The following is a 27,139-nucleotide window of genomic DNA, read 5'->3' on the forward strand; positions in this document are numbered from 1 at the left end:
GTATGCGATTTGCTAGTACTTTATTGAGGATTTTTGCATCGATGTTCATCAGTGATATTGGCCTGTAATTTTCTTTTTTAGTGTTGTCCTTGTCTGGTTTTGGTATCAGGGTAATGTCAGCTTCCTAGAATGAGTTAGGGAGCTTGCCCCCCTCCTCAATTTTTTGGAAGAGTTTGAGAAGGATAGGTATTAAGTTTTCTTTGAATGTTTGGTAGAATTCACCAGGGAAGCCGTCTGGTCCTGGACTTTTATTTTTGGGGAGGTTTTTGATTACTGTTTCAATCTCTTTACTGGTGATTGGTCTATTCAAATTCTCTATTTCTTCTTGATCCAGTTTTGGAAGGTTGTGTGAGTCTAAGAATTTATCCATTTCTTCCAGATTGTCCAATTTGTTGGCATATAGCTTTTCATAGTATTCTCTTATAATCTTTTGTATTTTTGAGGTGTCCATTGTAATTTCTCCTCTTTCATTTCTGATTTTACTTATTTGAGCCTTCTCTCTTTTTTTCTCCGTGAGTCTAGTTAAAAGTTTGTCAATTTTGTTTATCTTTTCAAAGAACCAATTCTTGGTTTTATTAATTTTTTCTATGTTCTTTTAGTCTCCATTTATTTCTGCTCTGATTTTTATATTTCCCTTCTTCTACTCATTTTGGACTTTGTTTGTTCTTCTTTTTCCGGTTCCTTTAGATGCATTGTTAGATTGTTTATTTGAGATTTTTCTTGTTTGTTGAGATAGGCCTGTATTGCTAGAAACTTCCCTCTTAGAACCGCTTTTGCTGTATCCCATAAATTCTGGCATGTTGTATTTTCATTTTCATTTGTCTCCAGGTATTTTTTGATTTCTTCATTGGCCCAATCGTTGTTCAGTAGCATTTTGTGTAATCTCCACATATTTGTGGCTTTTCTGATTTTCTTCCTATAGTTGATTTCTAGTTTCATACTGTTGTGGTCAGAAAAGATGCTTGGTATTATTTCAATCTTCTTAAATTTATGTAGACTTGTTTTGTGGTCTAATATGTGATCAATCCTGGAGAATGTTCCATGTGCATTTGAAAAGAATGTGTATTCTTCGGTTTTTGGATGGACTGTTCTGTATATATCTACTAGGTCCATCTGTTCGAGTGTGTCATTTGAGGCCAATGTTTCCTTATTGATATTCTGTTTGGATGATCTATCTGTTGGTGTAAGTGGAGTGTTAAAGAAGTCCCCTACTATTATTGTGTTACTGTCTATTTCTCTTTTTGTGTCTGTTAATAATTGCTTTATTTATTGAGGTGCTCCTACGTTGGGTGCATAGATATTTACAAGTGTTATATCCTCTTGTTGGATTGTTCCTTTGATCATTATGTAATTCCCTTCTTTGTCTCTTTTTACAGTTTTTGTTTTAAAATCTATTTTGTCTGATATGAGTATTGCTACCCCAGCTTTCTTTTCATTGGGGCCAACGAAGTTTAAATCATCCTTGAGTAGTATGGGTCCATTGAGGTAAAAATTTACAAGAAGAGAGATCATATTCTTTAAATATAAATCCAGCTGGGGTTCCTGAAGGAGGTTGATCATTTATGGCTTCTAGAACAATTGTTTCTCATAATTTAGAGAGGGCTGTTCTCGGATGACCAGGACAGGAAGATATGTGTTTTGGGTGAGGTACATGCTGCTTGTGAGGACCACTTCCCAAAGTGTCACCAATGGGCTGTTGGTCTCTCTCTTACATGTCTTGAAAAATTCTGGACACCAAGCAGTGTCAGGTTGCTCAAGATACTAGGATGACCAGTCCTTTATGTGTACCTCCCGGACCAGCTTATGGAGTTCCTTCTGACCCAGGAAGGGGTAAGTTCTTCAGTTGGGAGGCCCTGTGAGACGGCTGCACATCATGGACAGAGTCTCGACACTTCTACTAGGTTTCTAGTCATCTGGAAACAACCTGAAAGGGGTCGGAAGGAGCAATGTCTCTTATCTTTGGAGTCGGAGGACCCTCATTTAGATAACAGGAGAACCTAAGAGGTCTGCATTGGTTATCAAGAAAGCTGAATTTCGAATTGTAAGAGAATGTGGCCACTTAAATAAAATGAAAAACTACTAGAGCTACCCTCACCAAGAAAAGTCCTTAAACCCGAATCTTCCACTTAGTTAAGACGAGGACAGAATCCTCCCTTCCAAAGGAGTAAGGACAGAAAAGAAATCCTTGAACCCGAATCCTCCGCCTTGGCAAAGTAAGGACGGAATCCCCCCTCTGAAGGAGTGAGGACAGAACCCGTTAATCTGCCCAGCTGAGATATGGTCCCAACCTCAACTGAAAATAGGAGGTTTGGATCCGGGAGAACTTACACTGGAACTCCAAGGCTCGCCAGTGGAAATGCTCGAGAACAAGGGTCTCTTGGAGACCCACCTTCCGCGTGACCGTGGTGGCGCTGGGGGTCTGGGGTCAGCTGCTCTGGATCCTGCCGAGTATGCCAAGAAATGTTGACCAAGGAAAAATCACCATAATCTAAACAGCAGATATTTATTTGGGCAATTAGAATTACAATTCCGGAGACACAGATTCAGGCAGAAACCCAGAATGTGTTCTGAGGAAGACAAAGGAGGCAAGAGTTTATAAAGACAACAAGAGATCAGTTACACAGGTTGTTTTGCAGAATTTGTGATTGGTGCTGGCCCGATCCACTAGGTGATTCTTCTGTTTTACACAGCACAGACAAAGATCCTGGGTGGTATTCAGGGCAGATAGGCTGGAATACAAGGATTAAGAAGACTTGATTCATGTGTCTGGCAACTGGAAGGGGATAGCTGGAAGGCTGGACTCAGCTGAGACAGTCAATAGATGCCCCCGCACACGGCCTCTTGAGCCGCGTGGTCTCAGGGTAGTCAGACCTCCTAACACAGCAGTTCAGGGTCCCAGAATGTTGGAAAATGGGAGTTAAATAGGAAGAATCTGTCCGTGTTTATTTGTTCTGCCTACAGGAGAGTGGCCACGTTAGGCAGGTTCTATTGGGTGGGAGTAAAGAGAACTATGCAGGCTATTTCAGAGGACAGAGTTTAGTGTGAGGGGATATGCACCTGGGGACACAGGCAGACCAGGAGCTCAGGAGGAGCTTCAGGACCTTGGCCCCTCAGAACTCTGGCCAGTTCTGGGGGTCTCGACATCCTGAAGGCATATTTGTCTCTGTGACTTGTTCATTAGTGACTCCACACCTCATTCTTCTCTCCTCTGGATATCTTTTCCTGCCTCATATCTTTCCCTTACCATGACTCCTTACCGCCCTGACTCTACCCTCCAGCTCTTCTCCACTTACCCTTTTTTACTTCCATCTCCGGTGGTTGAACTGTGCCATTCACTCAGCATTTCCCTGTTCGAATTTCCAAGAGAGAGAATCCAATTGACCCAACTCATCTTTTTGCACCAGGGCACATCACTGGTCATGCGTCAACCAATGGCTTGGCTGGGCTTGAGTCAGGTGCCAACCCCTGATCCAGTCAGCTGGGGTTGGATGAGGGCAGGCTATGCCCTACAGAATGTGGCTGCTTAAGGGCTGCCCCTCAGCAGGGGCTGTGGATGAAGTGTTTTCACTTAATGTGGGCTTGGCGGGCACCCTGATTGACATGTCTAGTACAGAGGTGCTGACAGAGAACCTGGAGAAAATATTTCCTTCCCTCTGGTTCCACCCATCGACCCCTCACTAACATTTGAGGAGGCTGACTATAGTGTAAGCCCTGACAGTGGTTTTTTCTTTTTTGCAATGCAAGTGCCTGACTTAAGCTTTGATTGGCAAAGCATCCACTTCACAGAAGCATCCACTTCAAAGATGGCTGTCTTGAATAAACACATTGCCAGCCATGTGACTAGATAAAGAGCCAGGCTGCCTCCCCCCACTGAGGAGATCTTGGTTGATTTCAACAACCAACCATTTGGGCCACTCGTTGTTTTCTCTTCCTGCACTTTAAATTCCCACTCTTATGTTTTAAATTCATAAAGAGTGAGCCACGAAACCCTAGGCCCCCACTCTTGACCCTAATAATAGCAGAACCCCTGCTCACATGCATTCTCTCTCTCTCTCTACCTGTGACTTCACTGTGTGGCCACTGGTGTGCTGTGTAATTTCCAGGTCCTGTTATTTTTTTTTTTTTTTCAGTTTCCTAACGGTTATTGCTGAAGGGCATCTTGTAATCATAATAAGAACTACAAGGGCCAGTCCAACCAAACATTGGTCATTGATAGGCTGAGTCTGGCACAACACACTGACCCCCATCACTGCTGGTATGTAGGAGGGGAAACGAGGTTGAGAGTGAGTGAGGGTGAAAGAGAGCCCGCTGAGGACAGCCTCGTGGACGCAGCCCGTCAGCCTCTCCAGGACCAGCTCCTTGTCCTCCTTGGTGTCCGAGGCACTTCACCACTTTCTCCCCACCACCCTGAATCTTCCTGCCAGGCTGTCTTGGACTAGATACCGTGGTTGAGCTCCATTCCTCTTCCTGGCCCCCATGTTAGGGCTACTGAGCCACAGGAGAGCAAATAACAACCGTGCATCGTGGGGCCTCTGCAAGTGTAAGGACCCCCTTCCCCTGGTGAACAGCTGGTTCCTCTAAGCTGTCTGGTGATTCCTCCATACATTTTCCAAACAGACAAATCCAAGTCATCTAAAATCCCAGTCAGCTTTGGCTAGTGTTGGGGGTCTGCCCTGGTGGGGAGGAAGTGGCTCTTGCCCCCAGCAAAGGCTGAACTGGCCCCAGCACTGCCTGAGGTCCCAGGCCTCTGGCCTACCCCTACCTTTCCTGAGCACCTGCCTCCCCTCCCCCAGCCCTGTGATGTCTCCTTTGGTTTCTTAATCCCCTCTGGTGCTGCATGCTGGGTCCTCAAGGTCTGAGAATGCCTAACACAGAGAGTGGCTCTTTCCTTCTGGTCTCCACACCCAGGGATTCCGGGCTCAGGGAGGCTGAAGACCTAGATGATCTAGGATTCCAGAGACTTCCTCCCTCTCCGACCCCTACCCTCGCCAAAGTCATCAAATCCTCACCAAACTCTCCATCCCACTCATTTTGCTATTGGCAGACACACGGCTGTCCTCGTTCCCGACAACACTGAGGACACAGGAAGAGAAGCTCTTTGGCAGCCTTTCCTTCTCACTAAACACTTGTGGCCTCCTCCTCTCCTACTCCTGCCTCACACCTCAGAGAAAGAGGCTTGCTTACTGTTCTCTAAAGCTACTTCCGTTTCCTCAGGGACTTGGTCCCATCAGTTTTTGCCTCTTTATCAATAGTGTAGAGTCTAAGACCTTGGGAAAATTATAATCCTGACTATCATTTAGTAACTCGGTGATCTTAGGCAGGTCATACCACCTTTCTCAGCCTCAATGTTATCATCTGTAAAATAGAGTTATAATAGTATCTGACTCATATGGTGGTTGAGGGTATTAAATTAACTTTCACAGGTAAAGTGCTTAATACAGTTTCTGGCACATAGGAAGCACCCAGTAAAACATTGCTCCTTCCTCCCTCCACACACTCTGAGGATGACCTCACCTTCTCTTTTACTGAGAAAACAGAAACCTCCATTGGAAACTCCCGGAACCTACAGCTACCTAACCCACAAACACACCTACTCCCAGGCACATCCTGTCCTACTCTAATCCTCTTACAAGAACTTCCCCTCCTCCCATACAAGTGAATCCCTCCTCCTGTGCCAGACACAGGAACCAGGCTCCCTTGTCACTCCCTCCAGTGTCACCGTCCCGACTCACTCCTTCCCATCAGCTGTTGATGGGCAGAAGTCTCTCCCCTCTTCAAAAGAGAAACACAACACCTCCACCCAGCTACCCTGCCTTCTTTCTAGTTCCTGAAAGAACATCTTGTACAGCTGTGTCATCACAGCTCTGTGATGTCCTCTGTTCTTTTCCTGGAGGCTCTGACTCCTGGCAGGACCAGTTTCTGGGACCAGCTCTGGTCTTGGGATGACCCATGATCAGCCAGTCCAACCACCTCAGTGTAGGTGGGCATTGCCCCGCACTTGGGCACGTGGGCCCAGGGAATCCACCAAGATGGAGACCAGGTTGGAGCCTATTTTCCAAGAGTCAGGAAGGTCTCCATTACTTGGGGGCAGTGTTGAGTATGAAGTGCTCAGTACTGGTCCCTCCTCTTCCTCTCTCAGGGCCTGCTGAAGTTGGTCTGGAGCCTTTAGCTGCAGGCGCTTGATGCCACTGTGCAATCCCTCAGGCCTTGTTTCAACTGGGGCCAGCACCCCCCCGCCTCCCCCGACCCCCAGCAGAGAGTGTGGAAGGAGCTCTTGTGCCCATCCATCCTGGGATAAAGGCTAAGCCCTGGGAGAGGTGATCTCAGGGATCGTTAGGGGACTGGCCAATGACATGCATGAGAACCCATGTGGCCCCAAATCAGACAGTATGTTGATGGTAGTAAGAAGGACGTTCTGAAGGAGGCACATGGCTGGGGGGCGAGTGGTCAGGCCTGAGAGAGAGGCCTGAGGGGACAATGTGCTGGCTGGGCTGGCCAATGATAAAGAGAAAGAAGGTGAGGCAAGGCCATAAACTGGGTGGTTATGGACATTTATTTGCTTGGCTTGGTGGTTTGGGTGAGGAGGGAGAGTGGAAGGAAAAGGCCCTAGTTGAACCTGCAGTCATGAGCACATTTTAATCCAATGGACCAACATTTTGTCATGATGAAAAAATCATGAGAGTTTCATAGTATATAACAGAAGCTAATTTTGTTTGGCATTAAAAGATGGTATGTAGTAATAACCTATGTACCTGATTTGTAACATATTCATGAAATGCATATTAACTTCATCTGTAATAAGGTTTGAGTGAAACTTTTCCTGTGGCCACGGAGTTAGAACTAGCGCCCACAGCTGAAACTCTTAAATATGAAGTGCTCCACATTCTAAAGAGAGAAGCCAACAGATGGCTCAGCTACCCCCACCTTCACCCCCATCCCAAGGGCTTTCTGAGAGTTTCTGGAACTGGCCCTGCCATAATCCCTACTCCTACTTCCCAGTCCCCAGGCCACCCAGCAGAGGACCAGCGGGGGAGGGAAAGAGCAGGAGCTGGTGGGATAAACATCCGGGCTGAGGGCTACCCTTCCCCTAACAAACACCTAGTGGTGGCTCTCTGGAAGAATCATTTATGCAGACTGGAGGCGCCTTCGAGGGTGAGAGAGGCATCTCATTGCTAGCTGGGTGGAGCTGGGCTGAAGAACACAGAAAGAAGGAGTCACAGTGCAGGGGCCTGGGAAGAAGGCAGTGGTAGCCTCTGGCCCAGTCCCCCGTGGCCTGAGAGGATGAATCAGAGGGCAGTTCCCGCAGCTCCTCATGAAGGAGGATGGAGGTCAGAGGATGAGCTGAAACTGGGGGCTGCCCAGGCTCTCCAGGCAGCCATGGGACACACAAGGGGCTGTGGTGCCCAGAGAATGGCGTAGGGGTGCCTACCACTGTTGGGCTAAAGAGAGACATGGCTGCTGCTTTCTGAGGGGGTCTTCAGTGATGAAGAAGGCTGGGGGGAATCTGAAACCCAACCACCAGGGGACCACACCCAGGCTATTCCAGATGTTGTGGGGACCTGAAGGTTTTCCAATTTTGAAGACCCTTTTTATTTATGTTTTTTGGTGAGGAAGACTGGCCCTGAGCTAACATTTGTTGCCAATCTTCCTCTTTTTGCTTGAGGAAGATTGTTACTGAGCTAACGTCTGTTCCAGTCTTCCTCTATTTTGTACGTGGGATGCTGCCACAGCATGGCCTGATGAGCTGTGTGTGGGTCCTCACCTGGGATCCGAACCTGCGTACCCTGTGCTGCCGAAGCAGAGCACACGAACTTAACCACTATGCCACCAGGCCGGCCCTGAAGGCCCTTCTTAAGAAAAAGAAAACAAAATTGGCTAAGGGGGCTTGGAACGGGCTTGTGCAGGGCTGTGAAGTTTCAACTTTACTAGCAAGCCCTCCCCTCCCCACCCAGCCAACATCAGCAGCAGCCGAGCCAAAGAGAGACCAGGGAAACTTCCCCAACAGGCAACCAGTTATGCCTCTGCTGTGTCTTCCACTTGAAGAGTGTAGGGGAGGGGTCCCAGGATCAAATGATGCCCCCATGTCCCTCCTCTCCTGACCAAGGAGCCAGAATGGAGGGAGGAGGGAAGGAGCAGTCGCCCCTCCCCAGACCCTGACAGGCGAGGCACAGAGTGGAGCAGACATTCAGAGCAGACGGGAGGCTGGCGTTTTCAACGGGACTGGACTCATGAAGGCGCTGATTAGAGAAACGTAAAATGTGTTCCTGTTCATATCCCACCAACTCAAAACTCCTTCATAGTCTGAATACACAGACATTGATTCAGAGTTTAAACTGTGCTCTTGCAGAAAAGAATCAAGGGGGCATGAAGCTGGACTGTCTGTAAGATAAGATCTGTGAGATCTCCAGGGCACCCTTGAGAGGCACCCTGAGGCCCAGAGTCTGAACTCCTGGGTGTGCTTCCTGATCCCAAGATTTGCTGGACATGCAGTCTTTAGCAAGTCATTTCACTGCTGGGAGCCTCAGTTTTCACGTGTATAAAATGGGTTGTGTGAGGATTAGAGACGTATGTATTAGAGGTGTATGGGGATATGCTTTTTAAATGGCAGGGTCAACATTCCCTGTGAGCAAAACAGGTAAAGTCTTAGACAGCAGGCCCTTCTCTAGGTCCAGGGCTAAAGACTAGGCTCAGGGGTGGGTGGTGAGGAGGAATGTCCCTGGTAGAGGTGACAAAATGGCTTTAGTTTGAGTGGGCGAGTCTCCAGACTGACAAATAAGCCCTGCCCTGCAGGCACCTGGCTTCCCAGACATCACAGCTGTCCTTCTCCCCAGTTCCTCTACTCCCTTCCCTGTCCTGGGAGCAGCGAGGGACACCTGCCCCCACCCTAACCTCCCTGTCAAAGTCTAGTCACTTAACTGGTCAAGACGTTGACAATCAGCGATCCTCACACTCTCATTTGCATCATCTCCTCTGAGGCAGGACGATTCCTCCACCTTCTAAATGCTGAGTCAGCACAAGAGTCCTGACAAGGCTACAAGGCTGTGGGCATTTTCTCACCCCAGCTCCTAACCTTTCCCTGGGTTCGGTTCCCACAAGGGAAGGGCCTGGGCTGACTCACAATGGAGTCAAGGCTTGCGGACTGTCTTCTCTTGGTCGTTTGTCCTTCACCCCCCTCCTCCCTCCCAAGCCAGAGTCTTCCTCTTTTCTTTCCTGTTAAACCAGTCTAACCCCCACTGCATTCCATAACCCTCTTGAGTTATGTCTGTCAGGACAGTTTTGACCGCAAAGAACAGCAAGTCTGATTTAATGTGTCTTAAGAAAACAGCTTGCCAGCCGGGTCTGGCTTTAGGCCCAGTGAGGTGTACAGCCTCAAACAGTTGGGGCAAGACTTAGTCTCTGCCCCTCTGTCAGTTCTGTTCCTTGTCTTTGTGGTGGCAGGATCTCTCAGCGTCCCATTCTCCCAGTAACCCCACAGAAAAGAGACAACATCTTCACCAGGCTTCCAGCAATGTCTGGGCCCTGAGCCTCTTTTGCCTGGCCCAGCTCACCTGCCTGTTCTTGAAGCAATCCCAGAGGGATGGAATGATTGGGCAGGACTGGAGGGGGAGGTCTGGGGTCAGTTCTACAGGGACTGAGAAGGGGGCAGGGATGGTTGCCCACCGTTGAGCAGAACGGGTGCTAGGAAGGCAGAACAACTGAGGTCCATTACAAGTCATCATGTCAGAAACATTGGGCCTGGGGCAGGGATAGCTGAGCTCAAAGAAAATGGATGACCAATGGGCTGGTCACCCATCGGTGGCTTTGGGATGGTCTGTCCTGCTCTAATGCCCCAGTAGTAGGCTCTTGAGGGGTTGGAGGTGGAGTGTGGGTTGTTGGTGAGGTCCTGCCAGAGACCAATGGACCTCAACTTCTCCATTTGGGGATCCTGTCTCTTTAGTCCTAGACTCTGGTTTCCATGGGTCATGAGTCATGGCCATAGACATGCTCTGCCTTTCTCTTCCTTCCTCTCTCCTGCCTATGACCAAGGGATGAGGCCACATCACCCATTTCCAGAGCCTCAGAGACCCCGGTCTTTTCTAGAAGCTTTAAAGGCCTGAGCGTCCCTGCTTGGTCCCCTCAGAGCAGACCCCCTGAGCAGAGGAGTTCCTGGGGGGTTGTTGGCCCCAGGTCACTTCCCCCTTCTCAGGTCATCTCTAGAGTTCACCCCTATCTGAAGCCCTCCTTGGCAATGCCAGGTTTGAATGTTCCAGGGATGGGGGTGTTCAGACTACCCAGGCCAAAAGGATCACACACCATGAAATGGAAGAAAGCACACCTTCATTTCAGCCCCCACCCTCTCAGGACCCAACACCACAGCACATGGCCTGGTGTCCATAGCACACAGTCCAGAAGATACCAGTGAACACAGCCCACAGTGCAGCATCACAGATTCTCCAAAGGGTGTGCCTGGGGTCCACTGCAGGTGGGGATGGGGAACAGGGCCCAGACCCAGAGGAGCAGCACAGAGAAAAGGTGCCAGATGAGCCCCAGGACGTGATGTGGAGTCCCAGCTACGGGAATGAAGCAGCAGTGGCTGCGAGAGGTCCCTGCTTTGGCCATCACGGGTCCCAGCTACAGAGCCATCCCAAAGGTGAGGACAGCCCTGAGAGTGGGCTCCTGGCACAGGCCAGCTGGCAGAGGTAGTGTAAACACATCTGAAGGTGGGAAATACCTAAAGACCAAGCCAGGTGCTCTCTGGGCTGGGAGTTGCCTGGGTTCCAGGAACAACAGGGGTGAGTGTGGAGAGGAATCCAGTCAGAGAGTAGCAGGGCTCGAGGATATTGGCTGGGCCCAGGAAAAAAGGTCCCACAGAAATGGAGAAACTGCCAGGCAGAGAGAGGGGACACTGGGGACAGAGAGGAGACTAGGGGAGACTGAGAGAGAGGGAGAGACAGGGACAGAGAATGGGGGAGACTGAAGGGAAGACAGGAGACTGAGGCTTAGTTTTCCGCTTCTCTTCTCCCACCAACTCTGTGAGCTCTGGGGTGGGCGGTCCCCACCTTCTCCTAGCTGGGGAGGAGGACAGGACTCTCCTCAAATGAGGCTCCTCCTCCATCTGAGATTGAGGCCTGGGAACAAGGCTGAGTTGAGGGTGAGAAAGGACCTGCTCAGCCCTGTCTGCCTTACCTCTTCCCCAAACTGGGTGTGGGCCCCCACTCCTCCTCCTCCTCCTCCTCTGGGGTGTGCCCTGCCCCAACCTGCCCACACTGATCATCTTGCACCCAACTCCAGGTTGACTCGTCCCTGAGGCTGACCTGAGTCACAGGCCATTAACTACCCTAGGCCCCTCACGGGCAGAGAGGGAAGGGGTGGGGTGGCAAGGGAGGGAAGAGTCAGGGGAGTGAGAGCTACATCCACACAGTCAGGTCCAGCCCCAGCAGTGCCGAGTCTGCCCTCAGTCCCTGGGACCTAAGTACAGAGAAAATCTGAAGAGAGAGATTTAAGAATGCACATAATTTTTAAAATATTTTTTTATGTGTGTGCATCAGGGTTTTAAAAAAATCTTTAATTCATCATCTCCAAACTCGGTTAAAAATGTTTTTCAAATTGCACTAAATTACTCACTATAGCAGCACCGCCTTAAGTAACCAGAACCTACAAGTGCTGGATTTTAGATTTCTAATATGTTCTTTCTCTACCTTTAGGAAGGAGGGGAAGACCACTAAACTGGTAGATTTCATGAGTCAGGCAAAGCAACCTCCAGCAGCATCTGTAATCCCAACATCAGCTACTCCAGGAGTCCTGAGCTCAATTGCCTGCAGGCACCAGACAGGTACATAAAGGAAGTTCAGCAAATCTTGGTGTCTTGGAGTCCACGGTGGGGGGGGGGGGGGGCGGGACCATGAGAACTGAAGAGTGAAGCCCTGGAGAGAGGGGACAGTCACTCTTTAGCTCCAGCAGAAACTCAGCAGTCGTCCCAGTGTGGGGCTTTTGATTTCAAGAGAAGGGGGAAATTTGGTACACATTTTTAAAATGTGGTATCTCTTGATTTTTAAATGTTAGCTCAAAACAAAAAACAAAACCACCCCATAGGCCAAACAAAACAAGTCTTATGGCTGGTTCCTAGTCTGACTTTTATGAAATCTTAGAGATTCTGAGAGTTTTGGGATCCTAGGATCATCTAGTTCCATGATTCAGAAACTTGAATGTGCATATAAATACTTGAGGGAACTTCTTAAAATGCAGATTCTGAGTCAATAGGTTTGGCCTGAGATCTGCATTTGCAATAAGCTCCCAGGTGATGTCACTGCTGCTGGTCCACCACCCACACCTTGTGTGGTGAGGATTTAGTTCACCCTTCCACCTAAGCGTTCCCTCTGACTGTTACATCCCTGGTCAGTGATGTCTCCAGTTCTGCTCCAGCACCGCTAGGGACCGGATGCTCACTACCTATGACGGCAGCCTGGGCGGCTGCAGCTTCTGCTAAGTTCTGCCAGGCTCTGTTGCAATGGTGAAGGACACCCAGAGTCAAACGTGCCAAGGCCTAGCTATGGAACATCAGAGTTCCACAGAAGAAACTTCAGCTGGGGACTTATCAGGAAGAGGGTGACACTGTTGCCGAGAGGAGTTGCTGTCTACACAGAAAATACTCCTGGTCCTAGGTGTTCTGGTTAATAAAGGTTTGGTGCAATTTGTTTACCTTCCTTTCCCCAAAGCCTTGAAGCAAGCTTTTCTCTGCACTTGGGCAAGTTACCTGGTTATGCCCACAGGAGGAGAAGCCAGGTGCTGACTGGTGAGGGATGGAGAAGGGAAGGAAGCTTGAGGCTCAACAGAAGGCCCCGCCTCCTCAGGCCATGTGACAACCCGTGCTTTGTCTCTACCTCCTCTGGAGTTAGGGCATCCAATCTCAGATCCTCCTTCCTGGGGCCTTGAGAGGCCCCGGAAAGTGCCGAGCACCCCCTGATGGGCTCAGGATCACTGGGGCTGGGGGCCACATGCACAGTGCCCCACATCCCAAAGCCAATTGTTCTGAAGTCCCTCTGTCAGTGCTGGGGGGTGTGGAAACAACCTAGGCCACTCCTCATCTCGCCATGGAGGGGAACCCAAGCCCAGAGAGTGCATGAGACTTTCCCAATGTCACACAGCTGGTTTGCAACCAGCTCTTGTAAAGGCCCAGAATCCGTTGAGGCAGAGCCGGACAGAAACCACTGGTATTAGCCAGACTTTCAGTCACCTGTAGCAGCAACTTTCAGGAAAATGACCTTCTGGAATCATCCTGAGGGAAAGAGAAGTGTCTCAGAGGGACATCGTGGAAAGTGGTCAGGGGGGTTCACCTAGGAAGGGGAGGGTCATGGATCAGAGTTTCTTGAAAGAGGGTAGTGGGCAGGGCTTCTGCTCTAACGGAACTCCAGAGGCAGCATTTACCTTGTCCTCTGGTGAATGCTGACCCCTAGAGTTCTGTCTCTTGTGCAGTGCACAGCCTGTGAGGCCTGGTGGGGAGGCCTGGTTAATACAGTGGGGGTCAGAGGAGAGGTCACAGAAGGCCATGATTACAGGGGTTCCCAAATCTGGATTTCTGAACCACTCCAGACCTACTGAACCAGAATCCCTGCGGCTGGTGCTTCCCTCCCAGGGGAAATGCCTGGGTTTAGGAACCAGCTTGCGATCACGAAATCAGAGAAGAACAGGGACACCTGGCTTGGGTGGGAAGTTTTGCAGGTAGTGCTGGGCCCTCAGGCTGGGGAAGAGGCACCTGTCCCCCAGGAAGCCTCTCCCAGGGGTGTATGTAGCCCCAGTCTGAGGGGAGACTGGAAGGGGGGCAGGAGGCGTAGGGGCAGCACCTGTAGGGGCCCGGCCTCATTTTCCGGAGAACTGGCCCGGCCTCGCCTTCTCCAGCTTTTGACGCCGCTCAGGGGGAATCTCCTGCAGGCTGATGCCATGGTTGCTGGCCCTGCGGGCAAGGGGGCGGCAGCCTCAGAGAGGGGGAATTGCGGGTGGGAGGGCAGGGCCCAGGTCATTGCTACTTCGCGCCGGACGGGGTCGGACACGGGGCGGGACGCAGGGAGAAGGGGTCCACCCAGCCTGCGCCCTGTAACTCCCCCTGCCCGCCGACGCCGGCTCCTCACCCCGGTTGCAGGTCAGGCGGTTTGGGGATGGGCTTGTTGAAGCCGCGTCTGCCCACCAGCCAGTACGTGTCCTCGGCGCCCTTGCCCTGGGGAGACACCGGCGAGAGGAGGACTTAGGCGGGCTAGGGTGAAAGAGGGTGGATCTCCAGGTCGAGCGGAACCGGGAAACCTCGGGTCCCAGGTGCCGGAGCTGTCTTCCAATCCCCGCCCAGGAGGGGGCAGGGGCGGGGTCACGGGGTGGGGGCGGGGCCCGGCCTCACCTTCAGCTCCGTGCGGCCTCGCACCTCCACCTGGAAGCCCTCGTCCAGAGCGCGGAGAATCTGCACGGTGCTCATGTTCACGTGGATGCGGTAAGCTGGGACCGAGGGGACGCCGTGAGCTCGCGACTCACCTCCCGCAGTCCCCCTCCCGGGCCGTCACCCCCTCGGACCCCGTGACGTCGCCCTACCTCCCCCAGCCCCTCTCGCCCCCGTCACACTCACGCAGCCCGGTGGACTCCATGCGCGAGGCAGTGTTGACCGTGTCCCCAAACAGGCAGTACCGCGGCATGGTGAGGCCGACCACGCCCGCCACGCACGGGCCTGCGGAGACGCGGGGGGTCGGCGGGCGGGGCCTGGGCTGAAGCTGGGCGTGCCTGGCGGCTGGGCGGCACCTGGGGCCTTAGGGGACTTCAGCACCCCATAATCTCCACCAGCTCCCCAGAGAAACACTCTCTAGTGTACCCTCTCAATTACAAGGAGTGTCTGCTACGCAAAGGCGGCTTCAGGACAGGTCCCCTCACCCACCCACTCCACGAGTCTGCCTCCTGTTTAGGAAATGTGGAGCCGGGCCCTAAAGAGGGAGATGGGCTGGAGCCCCGGAGGGCCGGGACTTACCAGAGTGCAGGCCGATGCGGATGCGCACGGGCACCTCGGGCATGTGGCGCATGCGAAAGGAGCCCACAGCACTGAGGATGTCCAGCGCCATGTTTGCGATCTCTGCCGCGTGCCGCTGCCCATTCCGCTGCGGCAGCCCCGAGGCCACCATATAGGCGTCCCCAATTGTCTCCACCTAGAGAAAGGGGTTGTGCAAATTCAGGACTGCGCACCCCTCTGACCCAAAGTGATTGTCCCTTGTCAGGAGGCCTAAACTGGGGATAGTGCAGACATCCTGGGGATCCGTCCAGCTGGGGGACTGAGCTGGGGACTGGCAGAAGAGATAAGGGACAAGAGGGCTGGGAAAGGAGATTGGGCTGGTGGCCTGGGGCAGGTGGGCTGGTGGCTGAGCAGAAAGGGCTGGGCTGGAGGCTGAAGCTGAAGGAGGGCTTGCCCCCTACACACCCCACCTTGTAGACATCGTGGGAGCCGATGATGGCATCGAAGAGCGTGTAGAGGTCGTTGAGCAGGTCCACCACTTCGATGGGCTCACTCATGGCTGAGATGGTGGTGAAGCCCACGATGTCGCTGAAGTACAGTGTCACCTCCTCAAAGTACTCGGGCTCCACAGGTGTCCCCATCTTCAGGGCCTCAGCCACAGACCTGGGGATGGCAGGCCATGAGGTCACAAGGAGTTTGGCCGGATTCCAGCTGCCCTCCCCAGCCACCTCCCCACTGGCACCCACGGAGGCAGCATCTGCGTGAGCAGCCGGTCTGTCTTCTGCTTTTCCAGCTCCAGCTCCTCCGTCCGCTCCCGGATCAGGTCCTCCAGGTTACTGGAGTACTGCTCCAGCATCCGCAGCATCGAGTCGATGATGTTCGTCTTCCGGCCCTTGTTGATGCTCTTGAACTAGTAGGAGGAGGAAGCTGGTGGGGCTGCTGAGGACCTGCGTTGTCATGCCCATCTCATGGGGTGCACTGTGCCTGATCCTTTTCCCTCCATTCATCTTCTACTCACTAAGCCCCCCAGGGTGCTGGGCATTGTGTTTGCAGACATTATCAGGAGGCACATGGGAAATGGGGGTTCCAAGGGGTTAGCTGTTTTCAGCTAGTAATTGACAGGACACTGGAACCAGCCCAGCTTTGGACCCCCAGGCCAAGGGTCTTTCTGCCACACTAGGCTGAGCATAAACTTGATTCTCAATAAATATTATTAGAATTGAATTAAATATCTTTCTTACCCAGAGATCTGTCTCCTGTTCCAAGGCCTCCACAGCTCCTGTTCTAACTTTGCCCCCACCAAACCCCCAGTCCTCAGGCTACCCCTTAGGAAGTAGACTGGAAGGTCAGAGGTCCTGCCAGCCTGCCTTCCTGCAGCATCCCCAGGCTGCTGACAAGAGGCCAGCCCAGCCCTCCCCCAATCCCAGCCCCTGACCAGGTCAAAGGTGCGGTCCATGGAGGGCCGAAGGTCCGGCTGCTCTGCCCAGCACTGTTTCATCAGCTGGATGCACTCCATGGGCGCCTGGTCCATGGACACTGAGGGCCGACACAGCGGCGGGGGGCTCTGCAACCTCTGCACCACTTCTGGAGGCATGAGGGGACCGTGAGAGGGGGTGCCCCAGAGCGGAAGCCACCTCTGACTCTGGCCTGATTGTTGAAGCCCAAGATGAGGGGACTGGAAGGGGACCCTTTAATCAGAGCTTCAGTAAGTGGGGGAGTATAGTGTGGAGCCAGGTTGCTGCCAGTAACAAGAGGATTCTGAACCCTGGGGGGCAGGGGGCAGTAAGAAGTGACAGGCAAAGAAACTAATATTTATTGCATATAAGAAAAGTGAGAGGGTGATCAAGTAACTTGCTGAGTCCTATAGGTGATAAGTAATATGGATTTGAACCAGATCTGACTGCTCTCTTCCCTCTTTCCCCTCACTCTGCTGCCTCCTTGGGGCCCCTAAGAACCAGCGATGAGCCTGCTCTGTCAGCTGGGGAGGCAGGTTTGGTCCAGGATCAGGACAGAGGAAACCTCTGAGGTCTGGGCACCGAAGAGCCGCCCCCTCCCATCCTGATGCTTGGCCCTCCACTGCCCTGCTCTTTCAGATCCCAGCTTTAAGGGAGGCACACATAATTAAGTCTCATCACCTGGCTTTAGGGAAAAGAGGGAGGCTGGGTCTGGTCTGGGCCTGCCTAACATCTGGGTGCCTTTCTGACCCAAACGCTATGCGAGGGGCGTCCTCTGCGAAGGGCGTCCGTACCCTCTGGAGTCAGCTCCAGCATGGCGTAGGGGGTGCTGCGGCACACGACCTCCTGAATGATGATGCCTAGGCTGAAGACGTCGCCTGCCAGCGTTCCCTGGCGCTCCAGGGCCGGGTCCCGAAGCAGCTCTGGGGCTGTCCATAGCTGGTCTGGGGATGGGGAAGGGGGCTTGGGCACGCGGAGGGCCTTGAGGGCGCTTGGGACAGACTCCCACTCTCACCAGAAAACCTAGGCTTGCACCGCTCACCAACCCCCCAGTCTGAGTCTAGCCCTGCAGCCTGGAAGTTAACAGCTATCCCCAAGAGAAACTACCAGAAACCCAAAGCCTGTCTCAGAGAAAGCCCGCGCTCACAAATAGGGCCCGCTCTTCAAACTGGTGCCCAGGGAAGACTCCGCCCTTTGGCACAAGCCCCGCCCTTAGGCAAAGCCCCACTTAGAGCCGACTCCGCAGCAAAGGCAGGGGCTCCGCCCCTCAGGCTCAATTCCCGCCCCCTGACAAGCCCCCGCCTCCCCAGTCACAGAGCCCACCCTGCTCATCTCAGAGGTCCCAAGACCTTTTCCGTAGCAGGAGGTGTGTCCAGTGGATGTGGGATGGCTAGAGTGTGAAGGCAGAGGGAGGGAGGCAAGGAGGGGCCCTTGAAATAATGGGGATCTCGGCGGGATGCTCGTCCTTGCGGGAGGCAACCGGGGTTTCCTACCCTCCGCGCTGGGAGGCTCCGGTAACACCTTCTGCGCTTCCAGCAGTCGCCCGTGGCCGTGGTCGGTGACTTTAAGCACGAACCTCCCGTCCACCACGCAGTTCCGTGACTTCAGCCGCCCGTGGGCCACGCCTCGATGGTGTAGATACCTCATTCCCTGGAAGGGGTGAGGTACGAGGCAGCCTCAGCCCGAGAGGTTCCCTTGCCCTCTCCTCCCTGCACCCCCCTCCCCCCCACACACACACCTTGATGAGATCCAGTAGGAGGGAGGACTTGAACATCCAGTCCAGCTTTATGTCTTTCTGGGCGAGCAGGTCGTGGAGGGAGCCCCGGGCACAGTGCTCTGAGACCACAGCCAGCATGCCTTCCCTGGGGGCGGCGGCGCCGTTGGTTCCCCCCGCCAGGAAGAGCCCCAGGTAGAGAGCCACATTCTCATGCCGGAGCTCGCGGAGCTGAGAGGGGGAAAGTTAACAGGCATGTTCTGTCCTGGGGGCAATGTGGGGAGGGGCTGTGATTCAGGTCTGTTTTTGAGTATCCAAACTCGGAAGATGGAATAAAAATGGTAAATGGAACGGTCTATAGGGCATATAGGGGTACTTTCTTCTACAGATGACTTCTTTTTCTGGAGAAGACAACATAGTCAAAGGCCACTGTTCAAATACTGAGCATGGTTTAGCTTCATGTTATGAATGAAAAGACAACCTTGCCCTGGTAATCAGGACCCAGGCAGGTTCTGATTTATTAACCATAAGACTTTGAACTGCCCAGGGTCTTAAGGGAAAACACCTCATGAAGGAGAAGCCCTTGGCACCACCACCCTCCCCTTCTGATGTAACAGCCTTTGCAGGGAGAAGCTGCATTACTTTCAAGAAACACCAGAAATGGCTTGTGTCAGCGACTCAGCCAGGGGCCGCTTCCCTCGGTTACATCATTGTGTCAGATACGTCTGAGACATCCTCCCCAGGTTAGTGAAGGAGGGACAGAGCAGCCAAGCTGTGGTCCCAGAGGAGCCATCAACAAGGCCACACCCACTCCGCAGGACTGAGTGCCCTCACAATCTGGCATACTGGGAAAAAGGGAGCTAGCAGGTGCCAGGTGCCCTTTCTAGCTTTTTTTTGTCCACGTGCCCAGTAAGGGGCTTCTTTTCATTTTAAACACCTGCTGTTAAATGGCGATTTTTTTTTTTTTTTTTTTTTAAGTCCATTGACCCATGCAAGTAGTCCACTTAAGTCAGTCTGCAGCTGTGACCAATAGCTCCTGTGGCGATGTCAGGGAAGGAAGGAGGCCTTCCTTCCTGTTGGGGGGAATAAGGCATTAAGGTTGGAAGGACGAGAATAAGCCAGTTTATAGCCAACTTTCCACTTCACTCAGAATGTATCAACTAGGCCATTTTGTGCACAGAACTGGAAACCCACTTTTCATCTTCTATCATTCACTCAACAAACATTCATTGAATCTCTCTAATGTTCTAGACACTGCTGGGTGCTGGAAATACAATGGAGGGGGCAGGAGGGAAGTCCTAACAGCTTACAGACAAGCAAGGAAGGCAGATAAGCAATAAGCAAGCACTCAGATGAACATACAATTACAAATTATGATAAGAACATCAAAGGAAAAAACTCGTGTTATGAGAGAGCATAATGGGAACCTGCTTTAGAAATGAGGGGACAATTTACTGAGACCTCTTGTTCTCTCACACATTGGGGCCGAGCTCTGTACCCAGTTGCAAAGAGAAGGCAAGGAGGGAGGAGATGATGGCCACCACACCCTATCACAGGCCCAGCTCTCACCTTGGAGAAGGCTGTCTTGGTTGCTGGGCGGATAGCTATGTGCTGATCCCCTGGGAATTTCTTCAGCCAAACCCAGTCTCCCTGGGGCAGAGAGATGGGAGTAGGGAAGTCAGTTTCTTCAAACCCCCTAATGCAAGGAGGCCTAGAGTCCCCACATTTTCATTGGCCCACTGCCCCAGAACACATCTTCCATATGACAAAGAGCGTCGGGAGCAAGGGGTTTGATGTCTGTCAGTCCACTTCACAGCCAGCTGCGTGAGAGCCCACCCCTGGTTAGAGAGATGCAGAAGGCCTGTATGGCCTCACCACCCCAGATGCGCTCACCAGCAGCTCTATTAAGCGAGCTCTTACCACCACAAATGTCATTGAAATCACAGCACTCATCACCATCTGTTGCCATGAGAGAGCACTGTGCTGGGAGTCAGGAGTCTGGGTAGATCAGTCCTTATTATAGACTAACTGTGAAGTACAGGCAGCTCCCCTCCAGGCTATGGGCCTCATTGTCCTCAGCTGTTGGCAAGGCCATTCATGGGCGTGCCACTTGCACAGTCAAACAGGGCCCTATGCTCGGAAGGGCCCGAGCTTGGTTCAACAATTTACCATCGTCGTCTTGAAAGAACAAGGGGCCCTTCATTTTTATTTTGCCCTAGACCTTGCAAATTATGTAGCTGGCCTTGTCTATTGGTAAGGGATTTGGACTAGAAGGGAATTTGGGGGGTTTGGTAGTGACCCCTAAAGAGCATTTGGAAATAAATGTGGAGACATTTTTAATTGTCAGGAGAACTGAGGTTGCGTTTAGTGTAGAGTCAGAGACAAGAGACACTAAACATTCTTCAAGGCACAGGAACATACAATGAAGAACAACCTGCCCATAATGACAATAGTGCCCCTCTCAGAAAACGGCCGTGATGGCCTCTAGGTGACACCCTACGAGCCTCTGCATTCTCTCTGTGACCTAACACTCAGGAGCTCTAAATCTCCCCTCCTCTCTTGATTGGCTGAGCTCTCTCAGGGCTCTCTGACTCTGTTCTCATTGTCTCCCACCCATCCCACCACATTCCGATTTGTTGACCCCATAGTTAGTAGCCTAATGTCCGTGTGTGACTTTCTTTTCCCCTCTAAGGTTTGCTATTCCTGAGTCTGATCTGAATTGGGTGGAAATGCTGGGTGGGGCCAAGACATGGGTCTGGCTGGAGTCAGGGAGAGCCCTGTCTGGAAACTCCCCATCCTGAACAATGCATGCCCTGGAAATGTCCTTTTTGTGACCATGAGACCACATCCCAGATGCCACCCTGCCCCAATGTAACCTGAAGGCTTGGATCATTGAGGGGCAGGGCCAGAGGCTCCCAAAAGGGTGGGGGATGGCCTCAGAGGCCATCATGTTCCCTGCCAGCTCAGGCCTCCAGCCTCTGAGCCGCTGTGATTGGCCTCTAAGGAGCCCTCACCCGGATAACGGCTAAGGGAAAATCCTGGAGCTGGGTGGATTCCCAGATGCTCCCCTAGGGAATCCATGACCTCTCCCTAGATTCCATTCTGGGCTCCCATCCCTATTTCCTGGAACCTGCAGGAAACGACACAACTGCTACCTCCCTAGAGAGGGTGCCTCCTCTCTGCCCCGGACCTGAGCATCCCTCCTCTCACATCCCTCCTCTCACTGCCCCTCCAGGAAGAGAGCTCAGCCTGGCTGGGGGTCAAGCTCACCTCATAGAGGCCAATGTTGGAGCTATCCGCGGGCTGGCTGGGGACGCTGCGAATGTCTGACACGCTGCGGGCAGCCAGACTTGATCGACTCCCCTGGACCACCTGGAGGATAGAGGTCAATGCAAGGGCTCAAAATATACTGTGGGGCCAGAGTCCTGGGTTGAGGTCAGGCTGAGTTCTGGGGATTAAAGAGTGGAGGGGAAGGAATCTTGATTATGGAAGGTGATAATGACATTACTTCCCAAGTGCACCGCACTTTACAGTTTACAAAACAAACATATTCATTTTCCTGTTGGAGCTTCAACTGCCCCAGGAAAGCAGCCAGCACAGGGGCTGTTACCCTCATTGCACACATGAGGGTGCTGATCCCCAGAGCTCAGACCTAGGACAGAACTAGGACAGAAACCAGGCTTTCCCAGTTGGGGGCTGAAGTGAGGCTGGCCCAGGGCGGGGACCAGATATCAAGGGGAGGATATACAAGGCAGATATACAGCTGAATCCCCATTCCCTGCCTCCCCCACCTTTCGAGAGCTGCCCCCCTGAGGGTGGAGGAAGGTGATGTCGTCCAGAGTCAGGATGATCTTGTTGGGGCCAGAGACCATTTGGATGTGAAGTAGCCGGTGCCTGGTAGGGAAAGGAGGTCATCTCCACAAAGGGGACCAAGGTCCATGAGAAGGGGCCAGCAGGGGATAATTTTGGCTCAGGGGAGGGCAGTCATCCCCAAATCAGACATCCCCTGGGACTCTGCCAGCCCTCCAGGATGCATCCTCCTTTTCCCCTCCAAAAAAATCCTCCCTTCTTCTGCTCTTGAGTGAGCCCCGCCTGCTGTCTTTGCTGCACAGATGCATTTCTGACAGCTAGAGAGCCAAGCTCACCTCCTACCTACCTCACTCCCCTACTCACCTCACATAATGGGCCAGGAAGGCCCCTGCCAGCCCCACCCCAACCGCCAGGAGGAAGCCGATAAAGACCAAGCGTGGCTCCACTCCTGGAGAGGCAGTGAGAGGAGGGACGCTGAGGACTGCAGTGAGGGGAGGCACCCTCTCCAGGGAGGCAAGCAATCATGTCAAAGGGGGATGGGAGCCAGGAACCGGATCTACGGAAAGGCCATGGGTTCCGCAAAGGAGAGTGCCTGGGAATGCTAGAAAGGTTCCCAGAGAGCGTTGGGGGCTCGGCAAGAGAGGAGTCCTGCATGAGCCAGAGGGTTGAGGAGGACGTGGAAGGGCCTCTAAGAGGAGTTACAGGACGAGAGTTCACTCTTTGACCACTACGTGGAGGGTCCATGGTGACTGTCCCAGTGGGGGCTGGTGTGCTAGCCCTCACCTCCGTTACAGATGTTGTCTGGGTCAAACCAGCACCAGGGGTCGGGCCCAGGTCCCCGTCCCCCTCTAGGGAAATGCACCGGGGTCCCAGCGGAGCGGAGGGAGCCTCGGGTGGGATCCAGCATGTATGTGGCGAACAGCCGGTCCCCCGCGGCATCCGTGTCCAGCAGTACAAACGGGGGCTCCTCGGCTCCTCCCAAGGCCCCGCAGAAGCCGGGGATCTGAGCATCCCGGACGTGGTGGGCCACGGCTGTTCCGGACACCCAGCTGCCACCTGCAGCTGCTCGCGCTCGCACCACGCCGCCCGCCAACAAGTAGACAGCGTCGTAGATGGTGCCGAAGAGTGGGGATACCTGGGGAAGGAGAGTAGGGGGCCCTGGGTTCGGGGTGACGATCTGTAAACAGACAGGAAGGCCCCACCTATCCTTTCACAGAGCCCTTCAGGCCCTTCAAGCCTCGCGCATATTCGCTGTTCCCACCTCCTAGTTAGTGGTTGCCCAAATCCCTCCCCCTCCCCAGTGGCTATCTCTTCCTCTCTCCCCATTGGCTATCCTACTCCTTTTCCCCACCGACCTTCCCTCTCTTTAGGATCGTTAGGCTCTTCTCATCTTTGGTTAATTCTAACTCTCCCTCATCTACAGCCCTTCTCTTCTCTTTCCTGTTGGTTTCTCTGCATATATTTTTTTAACTTTTTAAAATTGAGGTATAATTGACATATAACATTATATTAGTTTTGGGTGTATAGTATAATGATTTGATATTTGTATATATTGCAAAATGATCAATATGATCCCTGTATATATTTTACTACTCTCATTATCTACTATTCACCTAAAAGCCTCTTTCCCATCTTTTGGTTGGCTTCTATTTTCTATTTTTCCTTCTTTTCTTTTCAAGGCTACCACCTGATTTCATCGAGCCTCTCTGTTATTCCCAGTTCCCATCTCTCACAGTAAAGCACTAGGGGGATATCCGTGTACAAGACAGAGGCCCTGTCCCAAGGCCTCTTTTGTCTAGAGGAGGAGACAGATGGGATGTCAAAGCAGTGCACAGAGTGTGGGGAGGCATATCTGAGGGAGCTTCAGAGACAGGAAACAGGGGCCCAAGCCAGGCTGGCAGAGGAGGAGAGGCTTCCAGAAGAAGTGACCATCCCTCAGGGGATGAGTCAGAATTATCTGGGGGTGGGTAGGGACAGGAGAAAGGGAACAGTACACCCAGCAACACAGAGGTAAAAGAGAAAGACACATTTAGGAAACCCATTTAGCTCACTCTGGCTGAAGTTCAAGGAAGATGGAAGAGAGGAAGACAGGAGACCTGGTGAACCATGTGAAGAGACCTGCATCTGTGCAGGGTGAGAGAAGCCACTAGGAGGCTTTGAACAGGGGTGTGACACAGTGAGATTTGTCAGATTTCTGAAGTTCTGATTGTTGATCTGATTGTTGGGTGGAGAAAGGCCTGGGGCAGGTGAGAGTTGAAGCAGGGACCATCTGGGAGATTTTGTTTTGGGACTTGGGCCAGAGGTGCTATGGCCTGAACCAGGGCAGTGACAGCGAAAATGGAGGAAGTGGATGGATTCTAATGACCTTTAGGAAATAAAAGTGACATTACTTGGTGTCTGGATGTAGGGGGAAAAGATCAGAGGAATCAAGGGTGACTTCCAGGGGTCTCACTTGGGCAGCTGGGTGGAAGGCTGTGCTACTTACTCAGAACCGAAAAGTTTTTTCCTCCATCCATCTTTCTCCATCTGCCCTCCATCCCATCTCACCACTGTTCCTAACTCTTGTTCTTCTCTTCTTATTGACCATTCCCATCCTTTCTCCCCATTGGCTACCCCAAATCCTCTTGAGGGAGACTAGGGGCATTTGTGGAAAATATTTTAACCCCCTTGACTCACAGTCTCTCTCACGTGCTCCCCTTTGAGTAGGGTCTTTGTGCTGGTTAGTTTACTGCCCACTGACATCTAAATTCCCTTCTATCTTAGTGGTTTCTATCTCAAAAGAGTAATGTCTATCTCCCCTTTTGTGAATGGAGTGGAGCTAGATGGTCTGAACTGGGATTCTGGGTTCTCACGGAATCCTGGGTATTAGCTGGTTGCTGGGAATAAGCTGTGGATCTAAATGGTTATGGAAGCCCCTGGTTCCACATAAGGCCTTCTGCTTCTCACAAGATGTCAAGGCCCTCAAAAAGTGAAGACCACCAGACGAAACCCCAGAGCAAACACCTCTGAACTGGGCATGAAGGTTGGATCTGCATCCTACCTCCTTCCTGCTCTCTTAAGAACACCGACTGTTTATTATAGACTGTACGTTGTGGTGGTGTTGGAAGTGGGTTTACTTTTAAGTAGGCTACAAAAGATGTTGCAGTGTAGAGTTCATTAGAGTTTACTCCTTGGAGTTGGGCTTGAGGGGTCTCATGCCTGCTCTGTAGGAGCAATCCTCATACACGAAGATGCCCCAAGCCTCTACATCCCCCAGGAAACTCCGGAACAGCTAGAGCTGCTAGTTATTCTCTCCCTGTTGGCATCCTCCTCCTCTCTCCCATCTCTCCATCCTCCTCTCATTCCATTGGCTCTATCCACTTCTTTTCCCATTGTCTATTGTCTCCTCGCCTCCCTTTGGCTATCCCCTGCTCTCTTCCCCGGCTCTCCTCCCCTCTTTCCTCCTCCTTGTTCCCTCTACCTGCTGCAGATTGAGGTCAGAGGGCAGCTCCTGATGCTCTTGGGCCCTGCGGAGGCTGTCCAGGATGCTGCCTCCCGGGGGACAGTGGCGAGTGAGGGTGAGCACCGCATCATGGGCCCTGCGAAGCTGGGAGCTGTTGGCAAGCACCGCTAAGGCCTCCGGGCCTGGGGACAAGGCATAGTGGAGCGTGTCGAAGGGCAGGAAGACCAGGGAGCCATCGGCCAGGCCCAGCTCCTCTGCGGCCTCCAGCAGGCAGCGCTGCTCCTCGCCGCCCAGCAGCACGGAGTGCATCACCATGATCACTGCTGCGGACACAGAGACTCCGCTCACCGCCCGTCCCGCTGCCCGCGGGACTGCCGACCTCCCCGCACCCTGCAGGGGAGCCTACCTCTGACTCTGGGCCCGTCCCGGACCCTCCTCAGGGCCTCCCGGGCCCCAGACAGGTCCGAGGGCTCCATGGAGGTCACTAGGGCAACGGGCAGACCCCGAGCCCTGAGCGCAGTGGACAGTGCGCGTCCCGCCTCCACCCACAAGTCCTGGGGGGCGGTGACCAGGGCCACGTGCGCCCAGCGGAACTCGCGAAGGAGGGCGTAGAGGGCATCCGCCGCGGGTGTCACGGCCGGAGCCGTGGTGCCGGCCGCTCGCGTCCCAGGACAGCCCCAGGGCACCAGCGCGACCCCCGCCTCTTGGGCCAGGAGCTCGGCCGGCCGGCAGGCTGCAGGGTTCACCGGACCCACGAGGCCGGAGACGTGGGCCAGCGCGGAGGACACCGCCCCCAGCGAGCCTGGCGTCCGGCACGGCTCGGGCAGCAGCGCGACCTCGAAGCGGGGGCCGCCTTCCAGGGCAGGGTCGTGGTTCAGGCGGGCGGCGGCCAGGCGGGCGGCCAGCTCCGGGCGGGCGCGGGCGAAGATGGGGTCGCAGGCCCAGGGGCCCAGCACCCCCACTCTGAATACGGCGGAGAGGGCGGAGGGCGGCAGGAGCAGCAGCAGCAGCAGGAGCCGGAGAGCAGGCCGGGGCCGGGGCAGGGTCCGGAGAAGGCAGCGCGGAGACCGAGCCCACCGCGCGGGGGCGCAGAGCCGGGGGTCGAGAAGCCCACCTGCGAGGAGGGCACAGGCGTTCATTGCCGGCTTCTAGGAGCATAAAGAGCGCAGGATGAGCAGATGAGACGCCCCAGAACTCCCTCTGCAGTCCCCAGTTTCTCAAAGCCCAGTTCCCCCGTGGAATGTCTCCCCTTCCACATCCCCCTCTCCAGGCTTCGACAACGGTATGGGCTCAGGGGTGCAGCCTGGAAGAACCCCGCGCTTTGCTCTGCTTCCCGTTTCCCCCTTGTCTGCCCTTCCCCCCTCATCAGAGCCGTCGGGGCTCAGTCGGGTCACGCCCACGCCCCTCCATGGCCTGTCCGGGGCAAAAGGGACTTGGAATCCGTGAGGAGGGACCTTTGTCACTCACCGGAAAGTCCGGAGCGGCCCAGGGCTGGGGTGAGGGGTCACAGGGCCGATCCTGCTTCTGACGCCCTCCCCCAGGTCTCCTTTGCCAGGGCCCAGGACGGGGGAGTGTGGGAACAGCAGGCCAGAGCGCTTAATCTCCCCAAGCTGATTAGGGTCTCTTAATCAGGCAGGAAGGGGCTGGTGGAGGATGAGGCTCCCTAGGGTGGATCCATCCTTGCTTCCAAGCAGCCAGCCAGATTCTTTCCCCTCCATGCTGCCCCCTCACCCCCAGCCCCCTACAACTCCCAGCATAAA

General features: G+C 53.4%; 1 protein-coding gene across 1 annotated transcript; it reads right to left on the minus strand.

Annotated features, from left to right (window-relative positions):
• Positions 1 to 13,208: 13,208 nt before the first annotated feature.
• On the minus strand, positions 13,209 to 26,518 carry GUCY2D (guanylate cyclase 2D, retinal). The gene is made up of 19 exons (XM_014789533.2): positions 25,786 to 26,518; positions 25,398 to 25,702; positions 22,721 to 23,072; positions 22,301 to 22,385; positions 21,919 to 22,021; positions 21,398 to 21,499; positions 19,697 to 19,777; positions 18,152 to 18,358; positions 17,907 to 18,063; positions 17,208 to 17,357; positions 16,395 to 16,543; positions 15,706 to 15,869; positions 15,430 to 15,622; positions 14,981 to 15,155; positions 14,588 to 14,686; positions 14,366 to 14,460; positions 14,106 to 14,191; positions 13,821 to 13,930; positions 13,209 to 13,255 (listed from the first exon to the last, which is right to left on the minus strand). Exons 1-18 carry the CDS (start codon positions 26,516 to 26,518, stop codon positions 13,837 to 13,839), a joined length of 3,330 nt encoding a protein of 1,109 aa, XP_014645019.2. The 3' UTR covers positions 13,209 to 13,255; positions 13,821 to 13,836.
• Between the last annotated feature and the right edge of the window lie 621 nt (positions 26,519 to 27,139).

Source organism: Ceratotherium simum, chromosome 16 (assembly GCF_057802395.1).
Source record: "Ceratotherium simum simum isolate JZ-2026a chromosome 16, ASM5780239v1, whole genome shotgun sequence".
Lineage (NCBI taxonomy): Eukaryota > Metazoa > Chordata > Mammalia > Perissodactyla > Rhinocerotidae > Ceratotherium > Ceratotherium simum.

Coding starts and splice junctions, on each gene's coding strand:
- GUCY2D (XM_014789533.2), bottom strand. CDS start 26,518: ATGAACGCCTGTGCCCTCCTCGCAGGTGGGCTTCTCGACCCCCGGCTC. Junction 23,073..25,397: donor CTGACCTCAATCTGCAGCAG/GTAGAGGGAACA, acceptor CTCCTTCCCCAG/GTATCCCCACTCTTCGGCAC. Junction 19,778..21,397: donor CCAACATTGGCCTCTATGAG/GTGAGCTTGACC, acceptor TCTCTGCCCCAG/GGAGACTGGGTTTGGCTGAA.